We start from the raw sequence: 24,108 nt of genomic DNA on the forward strand, positions 1-24,108 counted from the left end.
TAATTGTGTACAGAGTTCTGCAGAAAAGTTAAACTCTCCACCCAGTCTGGTTTTCTTGTTTTTTTTAATCAATCACTTCACCACAAAAGGAACTTTTTTCACAAGACCATTTAAGAAGAATTGAAGGGAAACTTTTACGTTGAGGCCCATTTTCCTTGATCCACACTTTGGAGTAGTTCGCCTCTGGCAGGGCGGGTGCCGTCTCACCGAGTGGGAGTTTGGTGATAGCTTCAGCGGGGTACAGATGGCACCTCTTTAGTCGCGCTTGGCTTCCCTTTTAACTGGTGTAACTTTTTTTCTTTTTCTTTTTTGTTTTTATAAAGTCGTCTGTCTGTGCAACAGAAGGCTTTTATCGGTTTTTCCGTACTGTACAGTATATATGCTTAAGACACTTTTTTGTATATTTAGCGTGTTTTTAAGTTATTGATTTTGTTTTATATCAAAATAATTTATTTTTCAGGTACCACTTTTTCATTTTAACTTTGTTTTTAACATGGGTTTACTTTAAATAAAGTATGACGCTGCTATCTGATGTCTCCACTGCCGTTGAATCCCCTTGTGTCTTTGAGTGCCTGGTATTTTCAGAAGTAATGCCCAAGGCCTCTTGCTTGACCAGAGCCACCCACAAACATCTCAGTTCACGCACGGCAAACTCGACAGCTTTGTCATGTGGCCGGATTGGGCATCAGGAGGGGAGCGCATAGGAGACGCTGCCGGCAGCATCTCTGGCGAGAGAGCCAGGAGGCCGGTGTGGGAGGGGCGGGAGGCCGCATGCTCTCTTTGTCACCAGAACCTTAATTTCCCCATGGCAACTTCGGCATATTTTTTCACTTGCCAGTGAAGAACATTGACGGTGCCATTTCACGGACATTTTATTTGGCCACTGCTTTTGGACTAAATTTCCACAGACATTACTGTCCTCTTGTCACTTTGCCCTCAGGACAAGAAGGACCTCCTGTTTAAAGCTACAAACCTGGGATTCTTGACATGCTCGCTGTTCCACTCTCACGAATGCAAGCATGCCGGTGACTATCATTTCATGGTATGTCAGTTTGTCGAGACCGATTGGACGTTTTTCTGTAGATTCCAGAAATGACTTGAACTGGCGTGCTCTGATTCTCTGGAAAGAAGGTGGCCATAGTCTTAGATAAGGGAAAAAGAGGAATCGTTGGGAATATTTCTGGCTGTTGAGCTAAAGTTTGGAGTTACCTCTTTTTCTTAAGCTAAATTGATGCTTAGGTGTTTTATTTCAGCACAGGCTGTGCTGCTTTCCTTTTTTCATGTTCTTTTTAAGAAATCTGTTAAAACCATTGCAGTGTTAGGTAGAATTACATATAACTTTGGCATCAGAACATTTGTATGACTCTTGCCTAATAAAATTATAATTTTTTAGTTACGAGGTAACACACTCCTTGCCGAAAATTTAACAGATACAGCCGGCACGCTATTTTTCTTTTTTTACACTCTCCAGAGCATCCACTGTCGTCTTTGCTGAGTTTGTCTGACTGTGTGTTTACTGAAATCAGATCGACTGAACCGGATCCTGGTATTGTTCTGTGTTTGTTTTCAGCATTGCAAGTAACCCGGTTTTTCCCAAGGAATGGAACGACGTTATGGCACTCCAGGTTGATAGCAGAGGTCATGTTGAATGCAGCTGCTTGGACCGCTTAACCTTTGCCTCTGTAAAACGTTGTGCCTTTCCCTTTCTAGCAAGCATTCATTGGGATCAGCCTCCTGTAACGCTGTGCCCCCGAAACTCCCTCTCTCGGGTGGTCTTCTGGCAGGGAGCGCTGGGGAATCCGTCTGCACTTCCCGCGTGTTTCTTTACTTGCTGGTGACTGGTGTAGTCCTCCTGGTACGTATAAGCAAGAGAAGCAGACTGGCTTTGCTTACCTGGCTGCTGCTCTGGCCGAGAGTTGTAGTAGACAAAGCCCCTCGTGCTACAGCCAGCTCCATGTATTGGCGCGTCCTCCTGAAGGTGTGAAACCTGAGGATAAAACGTCTGAGGGACTGTACGTAAATCACCATTTGATGTCACAACGGTGGAGCAGTGTGATACTGAAAAGAAATGAAATGTAGCCTTTGGGTAACTGGTTGGGTGAATTACCATCTTCAGTGCGCTTTAGTTCTTGCAAGTGAGTCCTGACATCCGTGTGATGATGACCTCCTGTACTTCTTAGATGGGAAAGATTTTCTGACCGGGTTTCCTTTCTTCTCTTTCAAAGCATGGGGGCTCTCGTCCTGGGAGAGAGGGCCATACACTTCCATAAGCAGGAAGAAGGGGGAAGAGATGTAGGTTCAAGAGCAGTGGGACTCTCAGCACAAGGCTGAATTTCCTTGCAGCACTCGAATACCAGCAGCAGGAAAGAAGTAATTTTTCATATAAAATATTTGATAAAATAAACGTGTAAAATCAATAAAATGTAAAAATAAGAGCCCCCTTGCTTGCCAGCCAACCACGTGCACGTGTTTCTCATGGCCAGTGAGCTGTTTGGGTGGTTTCACTCCCGTTCTGCGTATCTCTGCATGTGTGTATTCATGCATGCTGTGATTACACATGCACACACCTTGTGGCTCCACTGAATGCGCTCTGTGGCCCTACTTTAGATGCCAGAAGACGTTAAGAAAACTCACCCTGACAGTTCAGATCGATCCAACCTGTGGAGGTGGAGTTCCAGCATGTTGCAGAGGGTTGAACTGCATAGTCCTCTGTCCCCTTCCAGCTCCACACTAACAATTCTGTGATTTTAGGGGAAAAATAACATGATGTGGCTTTTTTGGAAGTTTCCAAACACTGGGGAGTAGAGGGACGGAAGGTCAAGGCGTGGTGGCCTTGCTGTTAGCTCTCAAAGTGTTCTTGACCAGCTGCCTTATAAAGCAGCAGCCCCAGTTGCTCAGCTGCGTGTTACTTGGTTGCGTTCCCTCAGCAGGAACAGCTAGTAGGAGCAGCCGTGCCTCGCGTCAAGCCTTGGGGTTCCCGACTCAGACCCGCACCTGGCTCCATGGTTCCTCCTCCAGCAACTTCTGCGTTGGCTGCGCACGCTCTTCCCTCAGCCGCCCTCTGGTTAAAGTCGCCTCAGTGGGCTCCCTTCGCCGGAACTAAGGACGGGGCTTTCTCCAGCCGGGGCCTGCCCAGCCGGGCCACCTGCCAGATCCTGCCTGGATTGGGTCAAACACTGGCGATGACCAATAAAGGGGGTGGAGATCCTCACTCCGATGCTGAGTGACTACCCCGTTTCCCGTTGCTGGCGCTGGATCGGTGGTCCAGGGCATCAGGAGGACCAGCTTTCAAAGGGCTGCGCCCCGGGTTGGTTTTTCATTAGGATCCTGTTTGAAAAGCGGCTCCTGGAAAGCCCTGTAGCTGCATCCGGAGAGGGGGCGAGAGACGTGGGGTTTCTCCGCTGGGTCTGGGCCTCCGAGTCCTGCCCGGGGCAGCCGGGCGCGGCCGGGGAAGACCTGGCCGCCGCAGGCCCCGGCCCGCAGGTAAGCGTTCAGGAGGCAGATCCGAAGACGGCCGCCGGGTGCGCCTGGGCGGGTTCAGGTGAGGGAAGCAGCGCAGAGGCGTTCGGCGGGGCGGGGCGGGGGGATTCCGGCACCGCGAAAGGCGAGCGCGAGGCCCCGGTGCCCTTTCCAGCCCTTCCACTGTCAGCGGGAGGCGCACCCGGAGGGGCGAGGCCGGCACTTTAACGGGTCTCCCCACGGAAGGCGCCTGCAGCGCGCTTGCTTCTCCGCCGGCCAGCGCTGCGCCTCCCGGCAGATCTCGGCGCCGTGTTAAGGCGCGTCCCCTGCCGGTTCTCGCCCCCCCCCAACCCCATTCTGGAGAGGGGGGAAAACGCTGGCCGAGCCGGATCCCCTCCGAAACGGGCTCGCTTCTTGCAGTCCCGGAGTCACGTGCTTGACTGCTTGATCGATCGATCCTGTGCTAGCCAGTCGTCTCCGACTCCCGGCGACCGCAGTTTCCCCACGAAGAGTCCTGCGTGTATCCCGTTATTGTACGCGCTTTAGTAACGTCGGTTCGGCCGACGGCAGTGCGTGGCACCGCTCCGTTGAGCGAACCGGAGGGGCGGGCAGGGCGCCCGTCGCTTCGACGCCCGGGCGACCCGCTCGTCCAGCGCCCCGGGTAGAGAGACCGGCGTCCGGGTCTGGGGAGCAGCGCCCACGCTCGCGGCGCCCCGGCCAGGCCTGGACAAGGCGCCCCTGCCCCGAAGCCCCCCGGGGGCGCGGCCCTTCCCTCCGCTGGGGCCCGAACGAGGCAGCCCCGCCGCCGCCCTTGGGAGATCAGGAGGGGGACGCCGCGTGGCCGCCCTTTCGGCCCCAGAAGGCGCCCCGTCCCCGGAGCAGGCTGGCCCGGCGGAGCGTCGCCTTTGGCTGCGCCGCGTCCCCTCCTTGGGATTTGCTCTGTCCTTGCATTTTGTCAGAACCGAGAGTCTTGGCTTTATGCTGGAGAGCGCGTCTCTCCATCTGTGCGGTAGAAAGAGAAAGTCGGTGGGAGGCAGGGAGGGAGGAAGGGAGGCGGGCACCGGGTGGGACGCAGCCTCTGGTCTCGCCTGTTCCCCGGGAATGGCCCCAGAAGCCCCTCTGCCGCTGTAGGAAATAAAGCAAGGATGAAGGGCTGCTCTCTGAAGGGCCTTCTGGTCAGTGGGCACTTGGTGATCGGGCGCTCCCACTTGGGCAGTGATTTTGCGAGCGTGACTGCCCTGTGTCCCCAGCCCCCCAAATGGGCTCCGTTCCCCCAGAAGGTTGCTGAGGGGTGCCGCATTCAGATAACCCGTTTTCTCTGCAGTGGAGGGTGGGCCTCGGCACAACGCGGTGGCATTTGGGCAGGAAAACCGAACCCAAGAGACCGGCCGTCGAGATGTCTGTGGCCGTCACCGTCCTGCCCTTTGGCCTTCAGGCAAGTTGGGAGGAAGGAGACCCAAAGGTGAAGAGTTAGGAAAGCCACGTGGCCCTGGAGAGCATGACACGTTCATGTGGCCACCCATTTTAATAGCTGGCTGGGGAATTCTGGGAGTTGAAGTCCACACATCTTAAAGTCGCCAAGGTAGAGAAACACTAATATAGTCTCGCCCACCAAGGAGTAAAGGTCCTAGTCCGTGAATGGGGAAGAAGTTGCTGGCCATATAGCCCAGATTGCTCTTCAAATAAAAGGGGGACCAGGAGAAGGGGGATGAGCAGTTCCATCTCTGGCTCTGAAGGGGTTGGACCCCCTTGCTCAGAGATGGCCCACAATTTGGAGGTCCTGGACTGGCAGCTCCTGCTGGAAGAGTGGGGGACAGCTGTGTCTGGGAGGGCTCTGGCCCAGGTCCACCCTGTTTCCCCCCTTGCAGCCATTCTTGGACCAGGAAGCCCTGCTCACAGCTCCTTGTGCTCCAGTCCTCTTCAGTGTGGACTACTGTAATGCGCTGTCCGTGAGGCTACCCTTGAAGAACATCCAGAAGCTACAGCCGGTACAGAATGCAGTGGCCCTGGCCGTGATGGCCGTGACTCAATGTACGTGGGTGGCCCCACTGCTTTGGCGACTGCAGTGGTTGCCAGTGGGCTTCCAGGTGCAATTCCAGATGCTGGTTGTTGCTGAAGGCCCTACATGGCTCTGGATCTGCTTGTCTGCCCTCTCCTGTATTCCTCTGCCCGTCCAGGCAGATCAGCCCCTCTGGGTCTGTCCCCTCGGGAATGCTGTCTGGCGGGGCCTAGGAGGTGCCCATTTTCAGTGGCCACCCTTTCCATCTGTCTCCTAGCAAAGACTCAGTCAGGTTAGCCCCTCTTGAGCTTCAGGAAAATGGTAAAGATCTACCTGTTCTGCCTTGCACAGGAGGAGGGTGTGTTGCAACTGAAGGTGGGGCAGGTGCGTTTGTATTTTTGTGGGGGTTCTCTTGTTATTTGTATATGTATTTGGGGGTCTTGGGCCATTATTTTATATGCTGACCTTGTTAGCTGTGCAGAGCCTTTGGAAATAAATGGGCAGCGTACAAGCGAAGTAAATAAAAAAGTATTTCATGACAGCTGATGCAGGACACTCTGGCTGCTTAAAGAAGCTGTGGCCAGAGAAACTGGAGGTCCAGGACAGGAGATGTTTGAAGGTTGCTCTAGCTGGTCTGAGAGGAAACTTTGTCTATCAGGAATTTATGTATTTATTTGGCTTATGCCCACTACTGCCAAGGTGACTCTTAGCAGTTTACCATGCATCTATAAACAGCACAGTGAAACATCCAAGTGTAATAAAAAATAATAAAATGACAACATAAACATAGCAGGAAAGTAAATAAAACAGACAAACAAAATGAAGATCAGCAGTGGTGAGTTAACGTACAATTAGAGAACCGATACAATTGATGGTGAGATTTCATACTCCAAAAGTTCTTTGAAATATTTCTGGTTTTCGCTTGCAGAAAGCAAGCAGTGTGGAAGCCCTGTGTTCAGTACAGGAATCCAAATTGAAGCATCTCTGAAAACCTAGGAAGGGTTTTCCAATATGCAGTCAGATCTGCCTCCCAGAACTTGAGTCTGTTATTCCAAGTCCTACTTTCTGGAGCAGTGGAGAACAGGTGTTGACCTTCTCTGTGATAGCCTTTCAGGTCTTTGAAGACAGCTGTCATATCCACCTCCATCTTCTCTCGTCTGTGTTGAACATTCCCAGTTCTAGGCATGTGCTCAAAACAAGAAAAATAATTTCACTGGAACCCAGAAGAAGACCATCAAGTCTTCTCTGGCAAAAATGGCACAGCCATTTCCAATCTGCCGTGGTTGGGCAGAACCCAAGCCATAGGTTTTTCAAATGAGACAAGGGACCCCAAAACCTTGCTACATTTTCATCAGCAGAGGTAGCCATGACCCCTAAAACAGCATCTTTTAGGAAAGTGAGCAAAAGCCGCTACTCAAATCCTGCTATAGCCCGTGAACTGATGGTGTAATAGCAGGTAGCTTTCATAAATCCTCCTGAGAAGGTGCATATCATGGAAAGCTCTGAGAACGACATTTATTTATTTAGTTATTTATTTTCAAATGTATTTCAAAATAAATGTTTGGTGTGTGGTGAAGCTGCAGATGAGCTTTAAACCTTTGAAAGAAAATAGTGCTTCTATTTAAAAAAAAAAGTATTTTTTTTTAATCCTCTTTATCGGTGGGGTCTGTCCCCAGCTTTTATCTCTAAGTGGAAAGGTGAATGGTGGAGAAATATAAATGCCTATTTTTGGTTAGCTTGTGTTCTATTTTCAGCTTCCAAGTGCTAAATCCTAGAAAAATGATGGCATTTAGCATTCTCCAGTATAGGGAAGGTCACATAGACTCTGAAAATAACATTTGCTTGCATCTAAGAGCCTTTGGCATGAAAATTTTCCTTATGGGGTCATTGGGGGGAGGGTGGGGGTAAACAAGATCAATATGGTGGTAGAAACCATGCAGTTGAAGCCCTTTTCATGCACCCTGCATGGAAAAAGAGAGGGCTTTTCAAATTTTTTAAAAAAATTAAATCTTTTAAAAATTAAATTAAAAAAATACATAAAAGTGGTTCAACAAAACAGTGAAAAACAACAACAAAGAAATAAAGGGTTAATATATCATTACAACACTAAACAATTTCAATTCTATATATGCTTATACAAATATTATTCAAGTACATATATATTCCTAATAGATTTATATGACTATCATGGTTTTGTTTTTTAACCTACTGTATTTTGCATAAATGAGTCCCATATTTCATTATACTTGTCCATACAAAGTCTCTGTCTTTAGGCAATCCACTCGTAAGTAGCAAGTGCAATCAGATCTTCAATCCATTGACTAAGTGGGGCTTGACTAAATTTATCTTTCCAGTGCTGCAATATCAGTCTTTTGGCCATAGTAAGGGCACGGAGAATCCATTTACATTGTCCAGTTGTCAAGTTCCATATACTGGGTGTATAGTTCAAAAGAATATTATCCTCTGAAAATTTCAGCTTTTGTTGCACAATCATATTCATATAGTCCAGTACTTTCTCCCAAAACTTAGTAAGTATAGGACATTGTAAAAACATATGTTTAAAGAGGCATTGTCCTTATTACATCTCCAACAAAATGCTGTTTTTGACAATCCTTTTCTATACAGATGTAATGGAGTCCAGTAAATTCTAAATATGTATTTTTTTGTTGTATAAGTCATAGTTTAATGTCCACAGACACTCTTGCTAAGTTAAGACACTTTCTCATTGTCTAGGAAATACAGAAACCTCTAATTCTTTATTCCACTCATCCCTTAACATCTGCATATCAAATTGGTTTATTGATAACAAATATCTATAAAAACGAATAGTAGGTTTTTTAGTTTTAAAAAATTTAACAAGTTCTAGTATCTCAGGTGTCTCGCAAGGTGAAAATGCTGCTGGTCCAAACAATGTTGTTAACAAATGTTGTAGCTGTTAATATTGCCATTGGGTTACATCTGATAGATGATGTTTATTTCTTAAGATAGAGTATGTTAAAAATTCATCTTCATCATCTATCAGTTGGTCTAAAGTCAATATCCCTGCATCCAATTTTTCCATATCGCCATCTTTTTCCCAATTTTTAAAGTTGGGTTTCCCCATGAAGTCAATTTGGCATGGGAATAGGGGTCATCTTTTTTATTAGATATTGCGTTCCATAGCTTTCTAACTGATGAAATTGTTTCCAGAGATATTGGAGTTTTAGTATATTTAGATCCTAATACTGTCCATCTGACCAAAGTTGTTACATATGTATATTCCACAGTTGTCCAAATCGGAAAATTAACACCTTTGTTAGCTTCCAGTATTTAATGCTCGACAATAGGTAAGCATGATGATATAGCTCCAGATTCAGAAGACTGAATCCTCCCTCATTAATTGATCATTGCATTGTGGAGTCCTCGGGGTTCGCTGAGCTGGGTTCTTTTCTTGCAGACGTTTCGTTGCCCAGCCAGGTAACACCTTCAGTGCTAGAATGGGTGAGGTTTGCCCTCTGTTTATATACTCTGGCATGCGCTATCGGTGTTGGGGTGTGTGTGTGTGTGTGTGTGTTGTTTTGTTTTATTTTTTCCCTCTGGTAGTTCCTTGATTAGGGTACTGTTTGCTGCTGGATTGCGTGTCTGGTGATAATCTTGGTGTTAATCTCTGCTTATCTGGGTATGATTGCTGGTGAGGAGATGTTGTGGTCTTTTGTTTTCCTTTCTATTGTCTCTTCTGAATAGTGTGTAGATGTTGTTTGTTTGTGTGGCTGTTGATGGCTGCCTTGTCTGAATGCCAATGTGAATTCCCTCACATTTTTGGATTTGGCTTGGTCTAAGATGCTGACTGTTTCCCAGTTGAAACATTTGCAAGAAAACCACCAAGCTCAAAGAACCCCAAGGACTCCACAGTTTTATTGTCTCTTCTGAATGGTGTATAAATGTGATTTATCTCTATAAAGCTACTTCCCTGAAACTCATGCTGTTCTTGCTTCCTTGGTCTTGCCACCCTGATCTGGCTTCCTCTTGGCACCCATATGCACCAATGTATTTCAAAACATTGATATTTCTTTATTATTTCTGTGTTAATTTTCTATACCCTTATAACTGCAACCCAACCTGATGTAAGGTTTACCCCATTCGTCTGGAGAAGCTCTCGCGACACGTGTGTTCAACAGAGAAGTTTATTCGAGCGTAACGTTCGTAATTACAAACAGAGCCAGGACTGGCTTGGCACATCTTCCCACACAATTTATAGTCGTCCCAATCCCCCACTAGCCCCATTGCTAGGTTACATATTACATATTGCAGATTACAGATTACCCCCTGTAATCCTCCCTTTTTCTCGAATGGCAGGTTCAGCCCAGTTCTTTTGTTTCTTTGATTGTTGTTTTCCGATGGCGTGGTCGTTGCCTTCGTTGGGGCTTTCTGTATCGCGCAAAGCCGGGAGTTTCCAATCGCACGCTGATTGCTATTCCTCAAATCCACAGCTCTCCCCTTCGTCTATAGCGCCCGCGGCCCTCTGGCATTAACACAACGCATCCGCTTGTAGTTTAGTGAAGTGGCGCCAGGCGGCCCATTCATTAGTTTGCTGTTTCGCACTTCCTCTTTCTTCGCTAGCGCTCGAGCGGTGAAATTGACTAATGCGCGGCTGGGCAAGTTCCTAGCTGTGCCATGCCGGCTGAACCTGACATCTGACACATTCTTCAAAGACTCTTTTCGTGAACGGGAAAACATTCTGCTGGAAACCAACATGCTCATCTTCAAGATAAAACTTTATTGTCAAATTGGGCGCTGGGACTGAGGACAACTGATGTTCATGGAAAATAAAAGAATGGGTGTCTGTTGCTGAAGTTGAAAAATTAGTAAGGAATTCTACAAAGCCGCAGGAGTCTATTGAAACAAATAGGCTTAAAAAGGCTGATATTCAACCCAACTGGACACATTCTTTTTTTTTTTTAATATTTTTTTATTTTTACAACAAACACAAAACATACATGAACAAACAAAAACATAGAAAGGCATAAAAAAAGCATCTTCCATTTTATACCGTGTGTCAACCAGTTACCAACTCGTTGGTGCCCCTTTCCTAATCTTAAATTCTCATATCATCTATTCAAAATATACTTGTATACTTATCAATTAACAATTATTAATCATTCATAGCTAATCTATAGAATCATTTATTACAAGAAATTTTAACTTTCAATAGGATTAGTAATACATTTTCATCTATCGATTATATGTGTATATATATAATAATTAATATCAAATTTCTATTATAAAATTTCCTAATCCATTACATTACTATATTTTCTCAGTGTCATATAAAATTACTTATCTTCTTACTCTAATTTCAAATCTCAATTTAACTCATCTCTGCACATTCCATAATTTTCAATAACTTCCTCCTGCATAAGTACTTTTTAATTTTTCCAATTCTTAAAAGTTACAATTCTAACCAGTATCAGTTACAATATCAGTTACAGTTCTAACCAGGTTACAGTTCTAACCAGATTCTTCACTACATGTTTCAACAAAAATGTCTCTAGTTTAAAATCTATATGTTACTATATTCAACCATGTATAAATTTTAGTCTAATCTCTTGAAACATTTACAATCAAATACAATTTTTAACTATATATCTCAGATTTATACTTTATTCCAGCGCTTGCATAATTTTGAGTTCACCCTTTTCATTCAATATCCCAAAATATCTAGCTGTTTATTCCTTTTTCTATATTATTGGATAAGAGAAAGCAATAATAAATGTCCTTTCAAACATTCTGCTTTTTGAAGCTTCTGTCAGTTCCATCATTGTTGTATTCCCCTCGTTTTTCTTTAAACATCTGAAGTAGTTTCTTTCAATATTGTTTTACTTCTTCTTTTTGTGCATTCTCTTAGTACGATTTTCCATTATAATCTTGTATAATCTTTTTCTCACCCTCAGTGCCAAGAACAAGTCTGTCCCGCTTCATTTATCAGTTGATTAACCCTTTTAATTCTCAGTTTATAAGCCTCACAATAATTCTGTTTAATGTTTCTGATTTCTTGTACTATTTCTTCCTTTTCCATTGATCCCGTTTTATGTTTAATTAAGTCCATTTTAGCTTTAATATCTTTTTTTCTTTTTTTTTGCGGGAATTTCTGCAGCTCTTCTTCCAGTTTTTTATAGTCATCCTCAATAGTTTAAAGATCTTTTTCTGCATTGTGTTTCTCGTATAGTTTATTATCTTGATAAACCTTCATTGAGTCAAAGGATTCTTTATCTTTGTTCTTGCCAAAAATAAGGAAAAAAAAAGCAAGAGGAGGGAAAAAAAAAAGAGGGAAAAGACTAAGTCTCTTTAAAAAAAAATCCAACTGAGGGGGGAATGGAGAGCAAAGCAGAGCTTCTAGCAGAAAGAAGAGCTACTGCCACTAGTCAGGGCTCTTGTGACTAGCTCAAACTTTCCATCTTGATATTTTCAAAATCGCTTTCAACTCCACTTTCTTGTTTATAGTTACGGATGGCACCTGTATAAACATGCACATCCCACTATCTTTTTAGAAAGCACAGGGTCCTTGAGCATGCGTCACAGTAGAAGAAAAAAAGCACTATGTCGAGCCTCTAGATGGCAGTGCAACTTTCTTTCATTTACTTTCTCTTAACTCCACTTTCCCCATTTCAAAATCAAAAAGTATAAATTTCTTATAACAATAAAGAAATCTTAGTCAAAAAAAGGCTTAAGATAAAGAGTTATTGAGTATTAAAAGAAAAAGCCAATCCAGTTAAAAATATATTTTTTTAAGAGAAAAACATCTTGCCAATTCCACTAAAAAGGGAAAGTTGAAAAGAAAAAAAATTTCCCCCCCTTTTTTTATAAGGCTCAATCTCGCCGCTTAATCCACTTTTCTTCACTTTTAAAAATCTCTTTAAGTTACTTAAGGTGTTCTCTAAGAATAGTTGAATAGTAAAAGTCCATCTCACCCAGTTGACACCCCTCTCTTCCTTCTTCCTTTGGAGCTGTCCCGGCTTTCGCAGCCATTTTGGCTGCCTCTCCTCCGCCGGCTTCAAGAGCTTCTCCCGGGATCAATCTGGGACTTGCGGCGTCCCTGAGATCCGCGGGACGCGCCCTTTGCGATCGCCATCTCTACGGGACGGCTTAGGTCCATCGGGACCGTCCGGGGGAGGAGATATCAGCTGCGATCCTGGGAGCCCAGGATCGCCCGCCGTATCGCCGCGACGCCAGCTCCGCCCTCCTCCCAACTGGACACATTCTTAAAGTCTCTTTTAAATAAAAGGAATAAAGTATGATAATGGCCTCCTGGAAAGCAATATCCACACTTTAACATAACCTTTATATCCAAAATAGGCATTGGGCCTCACTAGGAACATCTGGCATTAATGAAAATTAAAAGTGTGGGGGGGGGTCATTGTTGCTGATGAACAGGTACATTGTGATTGGTTACACCACTTGTTAACTAATTATTTCATAGGCAAGCCCCTCCTCATTTTGTCATTTTTAAAGAAATGTGATCAAATACTAAAATGCCTCAAAGTCAAAATAAAAGTTCCCAATCCCTGCGTTAGTCAGAGATTCTTGTGCCTCATTATATTTTCTCTACTATTCAGATTGGGTCTAAGTAGGATAACGTAGCATTTGGGGAAAAAGATACAAGCCAAGAGACCAGCTCCAGAGGCCAAGATGGAGAAGATCTCCACGGCCACCATGGACTTCCCTTTGGTGCTGAGGTAGGTGGGCAGGAAGGTGATCCAAACGCTGCAAAAGACCAGCATGCTAAAAGTAATGAACTTGGCTTCGTTAAAGCTGTCGGGCAATTTCCTAGCCAAAAAGGCTACCGTGAAACTGACAAGAGCCAGGAAACCCAGGTAGGCGAGGACAGCATAAAACATGGAAGCTGAGCCTTCCTTACATTCCAAGATGGCCTCTTCTACCAAGGAGTGGAAGTCCAAGTTGGGAAACGGGGGAGAAGTCACCAGCCAGGTGGCACAAAGAACTGCTTGGACCAAGGGACAGGCTAAGACGATGGAGTTGGTCATTGGTTTCCCTAAGAATTTCCTTGTGCTGTTCCCTGGCTTGGTGGCCATGAAGGCCAGAACCACCATGACAGTTTTTGCCAACACCGATGAAATGGCAACGGAGAAGATGATGGCAAAAGCAGTTTGCTGGAGGAGACAGGGGAGGCTCCTGGGCTGACCGATGAAGAGGAAGGAGCAGAGGAAGCAGAGCAGGAGGGAGACCAGGAGGACGTAGGTGAGATCTCGGTTGTTGGCCTTGACGAGTGGTGTGTTGTGATGTTTAATGAAGGCTGCCAACACAAGGATTGTGATCAAGGAGAAGGCAAGAGCAAGACAAACTAAAATGAAGCCGAGGGTATCCTCATACGAGAGAAAGTTCACGGGCTTGGAAATGCACAGGACTTGGTTCTTGCTTGGGTGTCGGTCTTCTGGGCAGTGGGTGCACTGAGCTGCATCTGGAAAGAGGAGGCAGCAGCTTACCTCAGACGGTCCAAGGGTTATCTCTGAGGGGAGTTCTTTTCCCAGGGAAAGAGGTGGAATGCCCCATACTCCCCACCTCCTTCCTTCTACACGTAACACAGAAGGACCTGGGGGAATCAGTCTCACAAGATGGGATAGCAGCTACTAACCTCTGAAGGGGGATTGGAGACGTCTTTGGGAAACAAGAGTTTTCAGCCTTCATGACTTAGTGTCATTTGTGAATTGTGAACCACAGGCCTCTGCCGAGCAGTTGCAGGAGAAGACAGCAACGGTGAGGGAGGGATGTGTTTCTCCCGCTTGTGCTCAATGCAGAGGCATCTGGTTGGGCACCCTGAAAGACAACGCTGGAGCAGGATGGCCTTGGCCAGACCCAAGAGGGCTATTCTGGATGCGAACTAAACCGAACCTTTCAAAAATGGGTTTTAGTGGGTTGATTAAGTTGGATCGATGTCATTGTGGGGACTTTCCAAAGCCTACTGTGCAAACCCCTGAAATTATCGTAAGCTGTTTGTAACTTTCCCATCTCTTCCTCTTAGTTTTTGGATGATCTTGTTTGTTTTTTCTTAGCAGTTAAGCCTGGCAAGGGGAAATGCAGAAGAGCCATGCAACTTTCTGGTTGGTAGGGCTAAGATCCTTGGCCCTCAGGGGTGATATGTGATGGCTGGTTCATTTGGAAGACCAGGATCTCAGCCTGGGGAGAATCATCCTAATTTTCCTTTGTGGTTATAGCTGTAAAATTGTCACAAATGCAGAGCTACATTAGGAAGATGTGCTAAGGCTAGTCTTTTCCACTGCCCTGAAAGGCTGGAAAAGCCACCCCCATAATTCTGAAAAGCTGCTGCTAATGACTTAAAGAAGGCTGCCTTCCACGGGCCACTCTTTGAAGTCCTGAGTGATCTTCGTCACCTGTATTTGCTCAACACATTTGCTACATTCTGCTCTCATACACTCCTCCACATGCAGCCGTGCCAGACCTCCTCATTCCCCTTTGAGGATCTTCTTGGGCAACTTGCCTGTTTGATTCGAAATTGTCCCTTCAGGGCAAGGAATACATCCGTAGCAACAAACAGGCTTCTCCTCCGCAACTTTCCTGGCCTGTCCTGGAAGGCAGGGCTTCACACACCGGGAGAAAGGCTTGGTCTGAAACGAGAGCGGTTAGCTTTGAGAGGGAGAGACGAGAAAGGATCAGCTTGGCTACAGGGTCGTTGCTCCTTCCTCTCTGTTCTGGTGAGAGTTTTCACCTCCTCTTAGTTTTCCTTAAAACCGGAAGCAGCATCCAGTCCCCACCTGGTTAGCCCACACGATGGCATCGGGGTTGATGCTGAAACCTGCAGCCGAAGGAGCCTCCGGATCAACCCATCCGACTTTCCGTCGAGCGATCGTTTCATTTGCAAAGACGGCCCAGTTTAGAATATCAAATCCTGCATATTTCATCCCCGTTTCTGAAAAGGAGACTTCATCCCCAGCCGTGTTGTTAAAGCGGATGTTTCTCAAGAAGGTGTGGATCTGAAATTGTAAAGCAAGCAAAGAAATAAACAATCCAAAGGTCCATGAAAGTGAAGAGAGTCGATATAAAGAGATTTTAAACTGCAATATGTGGATGAATGTTTTTCTCTCTGAAATGAAACAGAGATGGGGTTAGCCATTTCTGAAGTTGAACGACCCAGCATTTCCCCAATAGGCTTTTAACATGCAATCTGCTTATTCCTTTTAGTTTATTATTGTTGTTGTAAACTTTATTGTCATTGTACCTCGTACAACGAAATTAAATGCCATCCCCAGTGCACCTTATATATAAAAACCATAAAATAAAAACACACATCCTTCATATTCTGTTCACCATTGCACAACCCCCGATGTTACACTAATATTGCACTATACAGTAGAGTTCAATATAGTTGCATCTCTGGGATAAAAGCTATTTTTCAGCCTATTTGTCCTTGTTTTTATTATCCTGTACCGTCTGCCGGATGGTAATAGTTCAGAAAAAGAATGTCCCGGGTGAGATGGATCCTTAAGAATGTTATTATACACTGCTGTAGAACCGCAATAGCACGTGTGCTGTTAGTTGATGGAGAGAATAATCTTTCATGAATACATGGCAAACGTATTTTGCATTAAAAAGAAAGAATATTAATTTTCCCCACAAATGGAGGTTTGAAGGGAAGGAAATATACCTCTACTGAAATGAGATTTAATTCAGTTTGTAAAATACGATATGTTGTTACATCAGAGTTATAAATGACGGTAAACTGAAGTTCCAAATGTGTATCTACCAGATATTCAGCTTCAAGCATGGGAGCTACAAATTACTGCAAAGGAAAAAATAGGTGCTTGGAAACTAAAATTAATGAAATGCCTGTGCCAGATGACTTCTCTGCAAAATATTATTGGTGAAGCTGTTAACCCAAGTAATGAATGAGATACATGTTGCTGCAATCTTGGCAAGTGGCAGTCATGTCCTTCATTGGTAAAAGTGGACTTTTAGGAAATTATAGCCAAGAGATGAAGTGAGAGAATAGCAGTTCTGATTCCCTGAGATCGGTCCACATTTGTTCCCAGAAGGGAAAGGAAGACCACCAAGGGCTGTGGATGGTATCAGCTCTAGCCATTCTAGAAGCAGGAAAGCACCTCTGATCTTCTTGATGCCGAAAAGGCTTTTGACAGCTGGGATGGCCGTATTGCGGCAGGAGAGCCTCGTAGTCATCAGTGTGAGTCCGTCTTGTTTTCTTCGCCCTCCAACCATAACAGGAGGGTCCAACTACTTCGGCACCTTGGGCAAGTTGCATTCTTGTCTGGGGCAGCAGGAGAACAGCAGGCGGCCGATGAGAGATGGGGAGCCGCCAGAACGAAGGTGACTCGGTGCAGCCTTTGAGGGGTGAGTGGTTGGGCAGGAAAAGCAATTCAGACCCGGAAGCAGCCAAAAGCAGAGTGGCAGGACGGGGTAGCCATGCCAGCTCCTCCAGAAAAGCCAGTGCCCACAGAGAAGATGAACGGTGAGCCTTATTTGTTAGAAAAGGTTTTGATTGAGGGAATCTTCACAGTTCTTACAGGTTTTAAGGTTTGGTGGTAAATAAACCAGGAAAGAAAAGTGACTTGTAGGTGGAGCAAAACAAGTGATTTCAATATTTACAGGCTAGCATTATACCGTATACAAACATGCAGAAACATGGAGGATACATGTGAGGCTTAAAAGAATCCAAAAAATATAGTGGAACAGTCTAGATATTTATTAGGATCCAAATTTATAAACTGCTGGGGAAAAAAATTGAGAACCTGACCAAGGTAAAGATTGCATGATTAAGTGGATATATAAGGTGGATTGAACTATCGAGATACAGCAAGGGGAATTTCAACAGAAAACTCAATCAAGTCTACAGTAACCGGCATCATTAGAGAAAAACAGTATAAGTTTTTTTTTTCTTTTCCAGCTATGATTGCTAACATAGAAATGGAATAAAGAAGTGGGAATGTTTCATAATTTCTGGCGGCAATACGAAGAAGTTCCACAATTTTGGAAAGTGATCCATCTTAAAATGCAACCAATTCTACTTTTGCCTTAAATACTTACCATCCCATAAAATGTCATCTATTAATACTAGTGACTGAATGAACATGATTGATGCTCCCAGTGGCAAGAAGTGAATCTGCCAAATGTTGGAAACTTCCCAGTTCTCCTGACCCAGAAGACGGGAAGCTGAACTTAAGGGAGTGGCTTCTACGTCTAAAGCAACAACGTAGAGCAGTAGAGGTGGGCACCCATTGATTAGGTTAGATGATTTTCCTCCCACATTCACATGATGGCTTTACTTCATGTTCTCTTTCTATATCCTATTACTCACTCTTGTTTGCTTGGTTGTTTCCCCTCTGAAACCTCTGTTGACAAGCAGAGAAAATCCTGCAAATTTCAAGATTGGTACGAGATTGAACCCAAGGGGAGAAACTAGTAGTTAGGGAAAAGGCAAGGCCGTGGAGATCCCAGGCAAAAGTTCATGAATCCTAAAACAGTGCAAAGCGAATGTAACCCAAGAGAAAGAAGGATTCCTTGGCCGGAAAAGAAGGTCTGAAGATGAGAGTTACCTGCCAGGGTTCCACACAGAGCAGGTGAGGCTCCTTTCTGTCCCTCTTCAATGCCCGTTGAGGTTCCCAGGTATGCGCAGCATGTAATGCGTGGGCAACGGAATAGGCCGCGTTGTAGATGCTGTAGCTGAAACCGGTCATCTTTTCATCAAAGACGGAGGCCGGTAGGGCGTCCAGGTTCTCCTCCCCCGTGCAAACCCTTCTGCCCTCAGGGGAGGCCAGACCTGCCTTCAAAACCTCACAGTCAAACACGACTTCCCACCAGCCGGGGAGAAAGACGTCTCCACGGGGTTCGTGTGGATTCAGAGCCCAGAGATAATTCTTGAATCCCGGCACCAGGTTGGTATGGACTGTGAAGGACAAAGCGCCATGGAGGGACTTCAGTTTCCACCACTCGTAGGGATAGCCAATAGCGGAAAATTCCCACTGGGTGGTCAGGATCCAGACCTTCCCGGAAGAAGTGTGGTTCTCTTCTTCATAAAAGGAGAGGGATTCTATTAGGCTCTGCAGCGTATTTGAATCTCCCAAGACAATCACAACCTGAGCATCACTGTTCCAAATTGTCCAAACCATATCTATTTGATCGCCTTGCAATCCACTGAACATTGAGATTCGGGGCAAGATCTCTTTCACAAAATGTATGCAAATGTCATTCTGGGCAAGGGTGGCATCCAAAATCCGGATGAAATTTTCACTGCTCTCCCAGTTCTGAACAACAATCCCAATCCAGTTCCATTGGAAATATAGAAGAAGTTGGACAATTGCTGCATTCTGCAGATGATAGTGAGGATCGATCTGGTAGAAGGTGGGGAACTGGCTCTTATCGCTCAAAACAGGGTCAGAGGAGCGGTAACCTAGCTGAAGGGAGGGTAGAGATGGAGGAAAGGGGAAGAGTTATGCAAGGCAAAAGGAACCTGTATTTTGTATGGCTAACGTTAGGGGACCCAGACTAGCACCCAGACTAGCACCCAGAGTAGCACCTATCCTAGAGCCCCCCAACTAGGCACTTTCATGACATGTTCTCTTCCAGTCACAGAATTGGCTCTGGAGTTGTTGGCAGTAACTTCATAGGGCAGAGTTTACAGTATTACATTTGCATTCACCCTTTGATCATGTTATGTGTCCACGTACCTGAGAAATCTTGAAATTGCCAAACGTGGTTGCCATCTGGTACGAGATCTTGGAGTTCAGACCCCCAAGGACAGAGAGCAGGTTGTCCCGTGCCTCACACTGATAGTTAGGGAACATTTTTCCCCGGCTGGAGAGCAGAGACAGGCTGATGTCTTGGGCCATGCTGGCATACTGGTTCTCTTCGTAGATGCGGAAGCCCAGTGTGATGTTGGGTAGGAGCTGCGGATTGTTGTTGATCTCCTGGATGGCAAACGCCAAGGCCAGGATGTACTGGTAGTTCTTGGGAATAGGTCTTTGTTGCAAATGTTAGAGGACAAAAATTAGACAGGAGCAGGAGGTAGATTTTTATTTGGTTAAGAAAGCATTACCAACATTCTAGGAGTTAATCATAAAACAGATAAATACAAATTAGTTCAGTTATTTTACTGCTGTCAGAAAACAGGCTTACTTTCATTCAGTTGATCATGTTACTACTGTCAACTGTGTATAACAAAGCCTCCTCTCCCTTTCTCAGCAGCGTATTTCTGTGAGCTGATGCGCAAGTTACAATTAACAGCACGAACTCAGTTCTAGTCAGTATTGATTTTTCCAAGATGAACCTTTCAGTCCAGTTAAGGAAAGGTGGTTATTATCTTGATAAAGCTATACACATTATTATATCCAGTCATGGAAATCTTTACATGCTGGCAGGTTCTGCCCTACATTCTCAAGAAACTTTTCCCAGTGTGGTGCCCTTCACCTATTATGCCACTGGAGTCATTTTGAATTAGATGGCTTTATAATTCCCATAAATTAGATTAGATTAGATTAAATTGAATTAAATTAAATTAAATTAAATTAAATTGAATGCCTGACCAGCTTAACTTTTTCTCAAAGAAATTCACTCCCCTGACAGTATTGATAGGAGATTGTTGAGAAGCCAGACTTGGGTCAAAAGAAAGACCTTCTCTGCATGAAATTTAATGAAACCACGAAGCGTGGTGTTACAATTCATAGGAATATTGAAATGGGGAGGTGAGTTTAATTCAGCTATAAGATAGAGGATCTTAGTTTTATTTCTCCCCAACCCCAGATTGGCTTCTCTGCAATGTGTACCCTGCCTTCAGGAACATGGAGAAAAGGCTGACTCCCTATTCTGGGTGACAAGCTGTTCTTCATCAGTGAAGAGTCAGAGGGATTGAGAAGGGGATTAGGGGGATTCATCAAGGAGAGTCACTGGCTCCTAATCATAAAGGTTGCACATCAACAGAGGCTGGGTGGGATTTAAGTCTGCCCCGTCTTCAAGACTGCCCTTTCCACACTGCTCTGAGGAAAAAGACAATCAAGGAAACACTTACAGAGTAAGGATATCCCAATCCAGGGGAGGCTCACGTAAAGGCTGCTGTAGGACTACAGTAATGGAGAGAGGTAGGTTTCCACCAACAATGAGATCTCCAGACCTGTAATAGTCTTCTTGTACTTGGAAAGTTCTCCTCCAGAAGCAGCTTGGCCTCAGGTCCATCTGGACGGCTGCAGACAAGGTCCAAAGCAACACTAACAGGCAAATCATTGGTCACAGAAAGAGACCTCCTTCCTAGAGCAAGCCAACGGATTGTGTTGCGGGGAATGCAATGCTCTGGTGACCTCAGAGGGTTGAATTGGGGTTTTAAGTCTTCAGGATAAGCATTCGTCTAAGCTCCAACTCAAAAGGGACCCAGCTGTATTATTCAGAGTGTGCTCAATAAACATGTTTTGACTGGACCCAAACCTCTTTACACTTAGGGAGGGTTAATCTCCAGAAATCCACCAAGGTGAAGTAAGGATTACTACTCTTTTATTAATAATCCCAGGAGAGAGAAACGCTCACATTATCCCCATAACTCTGGAGTCGGTGGCATTTTGGGAAGAGGAAAACCTATTTGTGAAGCCACACTTTTATCTCTCTGTGAACTGGGCAACTGTGATTGGAGAGTCATGCAGCTGTAGAGTTGGAAGAGAACTTGCGGGTCACCTTGTCCAATCCCTTTAATATAGAATATACATGGGGCACACTCTTTTAGATCTCTGAGGAGATCTTTATGGGATCAGCTGATTTTGCTGCCACCACCAAACTCTTTCTAGATTTAGAAACTCTCTGAGCCTTCCTGGAACTGCTCCCCATGGCCTCTATCTTAGTGGTGTTTCCCAAACTGGCCAATGCAGATGTGTTTCAGCTGTGGGGTACCTAGATGGTTTTTAATAATCACATCCTTTCTTTTTTTCTTATTTTCTTTATGACTTAGTTGTATTCTTCCCAGAGTCCCTGTTGTTTGAGTGGGTCATCAATATTTTAAATAAGTATTTCAAAGCCTATCACTCTGACTCTTGGAGGATCTCTGAAGGCTGGGATCCAGAGCTGCTCTCAGATGCATCATTCTGCCCTACACCCTTCCTCAGTCCTCACCCTCTGCGATTTGAACCACTGGGAGAGGTTACTTTCCTTAAGTGACAGTTCTAATACCCGGTCATCACACGCCCAGACCAAATCCTGCCGTTGCAGTGGCCGTAATAGATGAAGATTCCCTTTCAGTCTGTGGTGGTGGGAGATGAGAGGTCGGCCTGGTGGGCTCTGATATGTGGGGTGTTGCAGGGTCAGCCCTCTGTCCTTCTCAACCTATCCCTAAGCATTCTTGTAAGTTCATGAGACATCCAAGAGACCATCACACACTGTTGTCTTCCTTCACCTCTGCCCAAGATTGAACAGTTTGCTGAGTATCCCATTTTTTCACACCCATCCATCCATCCATCCATCCATCCTCATAATAATCTGACAGATGAATAATAATAGGGACAGGAGAAAATCCCTTAGTATTCACCTCACATAATTCAGCCTTCCAGGTAGACCAGACAGGAACCACAACCAGATGAGCTAATTCTACTTTATTGTAAGGCTACATTGACAGAGTCTTGCAAGTCTGAAATTAAAAATCTCCCGCCGTCTCCTTTGCAACCCAAGAAGCTAGGGAGGCTCCCTTCTGCACCTCTTGCTCCACCCACTATGCAGCTGTGGGCTATGCCCTCTCTTATCTGACCGTTCCCCAGGCAGCACCTCTTCGCCCCATCTCCCAAAGTCTTTCCCACATACCATCACATCAATTTGTGGCAGCGGGAAGGAGGCCAACACTGCCAGTGATGACAGAGGAAGCCCTTACAGGAGGGACTTGTGCTTCGGAGTGGGGATGAGAGCTGCCCTCTTCTTTCATCGTGGTCATGTGGAGGTGAGGGGTGTTGCTGTGGTGCAGGCAGGGCTGGATGAGGCTGGCTGGAGCTGCAGTTGGGCGGCCATCTTGCCTCCTTCCTGGCTGAGAGCAGGAAGGCAACGTGGAATAGCCATTTCCGTGTGGGCTGCTTCAAGAGGACTTTGACTGGGAGGGTTGGAGTAGGGAACTGGTCATCAAGTAGGAAAGCTTGTGGGTTGTGAATTGTGATTCTGCCTGTTTTCCCACGGGTGAGAGTCAGGGGAGGGCGGGGGTTGGATCATTGGGACTGTGACTACTTGGATGCCTAACCAGTCTGGTGAGAGGAGACTGGCTGAAGGCATTGTGTGGTTGGCATATGGGGGTGAGGTGGGTCCCTGGTTAGCTGGAGGCACTGAGTGCCCTGCAGAAGTGCTTCTGGTATTAGGGGGGCCTATTAGCTGATTGTGTGAGTAAAGTGGGGTGGGTGGTCTTGCTCCTGGACCTTTATGGACACGGGTGTGGGAAGGGCTCTCAAGGAATGGGGGCAAGCTGGAACTTCCCAGTAGTGACGGGTAGGGGAGATGACAGAATACAGGCGGAAGACCCCTCACAGGGACTGGGCCACAGGTATATTGTCCCTGTGGCATGTTCCAGCCTCTTGAAATTGTCCTTGGGCCCCAGATGGCAGACCTTCAAGGCCCTGGGTTGATGGCTGCTGCTGCTGAATGCCAAGCCCGTCTGCAATAAGGCCACCCTCATTCATGACTTGATTGTCAATGAAAAGGTTGACCTGGTGTGCATTATTGAGACCTGGCTGGGGCAGGAGGCGGGGTTCGCCTCTCTGACATGTGCCCAGCTGGGTTCTGGGTTGGCACCAGCCAAGACCCCAGGGTAGGGGTGGTGGGGTAATGATGGTCATCCTGAAACACATGTGGTTCTTGCTTCTTTGGTTTTGTCAGCTATGAGAGGCTTCACAGCTCTTTCTGGTCCTATTGGACACCTCAGCAGCCCTTTGATAGCATCAGCCATGGTATTCTTCTGGATTATCTGTTTGGGTTTGAGGTTGGAGGCTCTGTATTGTCTGTTCCTTCCTCAGTGGTTGTGGGGTACCACAGGGTTAAGTCCCCCCTCCCCTCCTCCTTAACATCTATATGAAGCCATGGGGAGAAGTCATCTGAAGGAGCACGTTTGTCACCTGGACAGAAACCAAATGACCTCTTCCTGGACTCATGAATACTGTTGGACAAGCAGATGGAGGCCATGGTCAGGGTGCACCAGTTTCCCTGCCATTTTCTCCATGTGTCATGACCCCCTGTTCAGCAATCATTGTTCTTGACATTCTCTCTTCTTCTTTTACCCCAAATACTTCTTAAGTACCCCCTTTCCACTGCATGTAATTTACTTCTAGGTTTCTTCTGACAGACCCAGCTCTTGTTTCCATGTAATGAAAAGGACAAGAATGTGGTCTTAACTGCTTTTGAATTTTTTCAAAAAAATGCATTCCTCACAATAGATCGTCCACTATGTCTCTGCAATCATATCCCTTTTTATAATGGTTCCACCATTTCCCCATCTTTACTGTACACTCTACCATGATATGCAAATTTATCTACCTGCTCTATTTTTTTAAATTGTTGTTGAGATCAGGTTGGCCCTATATTATTGGCCTTAGCAAGACCAGAGGGCCAATGGGGACAGACAGGATGCTGATCAGTGATGAAGAGTTTTTCTGACCTGTTCACTTCATTTTCTGTCAAACACA

General features: G+C 45.5%; 1 protein-coding gene across 1 annotated transcript; it reads right to left on the reverse strand.

Annotated features, from left to right (window-relative positions):
* Positions 1 to 12,206: 12,206 nt before the first annotated feature.
* On the reverse strand, positions 12,207 to 20,650 carry LOC103050990 (vomeronasal type-2 receptor 26-like). Its single transcript, XM_088149883.1, has 6 exons — positions 20,487 to 20,650; positions 19,150 to 19,441; positions 18,019 to 18,876; positions 15,226 to 15,444; positions 14,952 to 15,078; positions 12,207 to 13,913 (listed from the first exon to the last, which is right to left on the reverse strand). Exons 1-6 carry the CDS (start codon positions 20,648 to 20,650, stop codon positions 13,009 to 13,011), a joined length of 2,565 nt encoding a protein of 854 aa, XP_088006009.1. The 3' UTR covers positions 12,207 to 13,008.
* Positions 20,651 to 24,108: the final 3,458 nt, after the last annotated feature.

Source organism: Python bivittatus, unplaced genomic scaffold, assembly GCF_059951505.1.
Source record: "Python bivittatus isolate LINGU-HERP-01145 unplaced genomic scaffold, Pbiv_v1 ctg000580_np1212, whole genome shotgun sequence".
NCBI lineage: Eukaryota > Metazoa > Chordata > Lepidosauria > Squamata > Pythonidae > Python > Python bivittatus.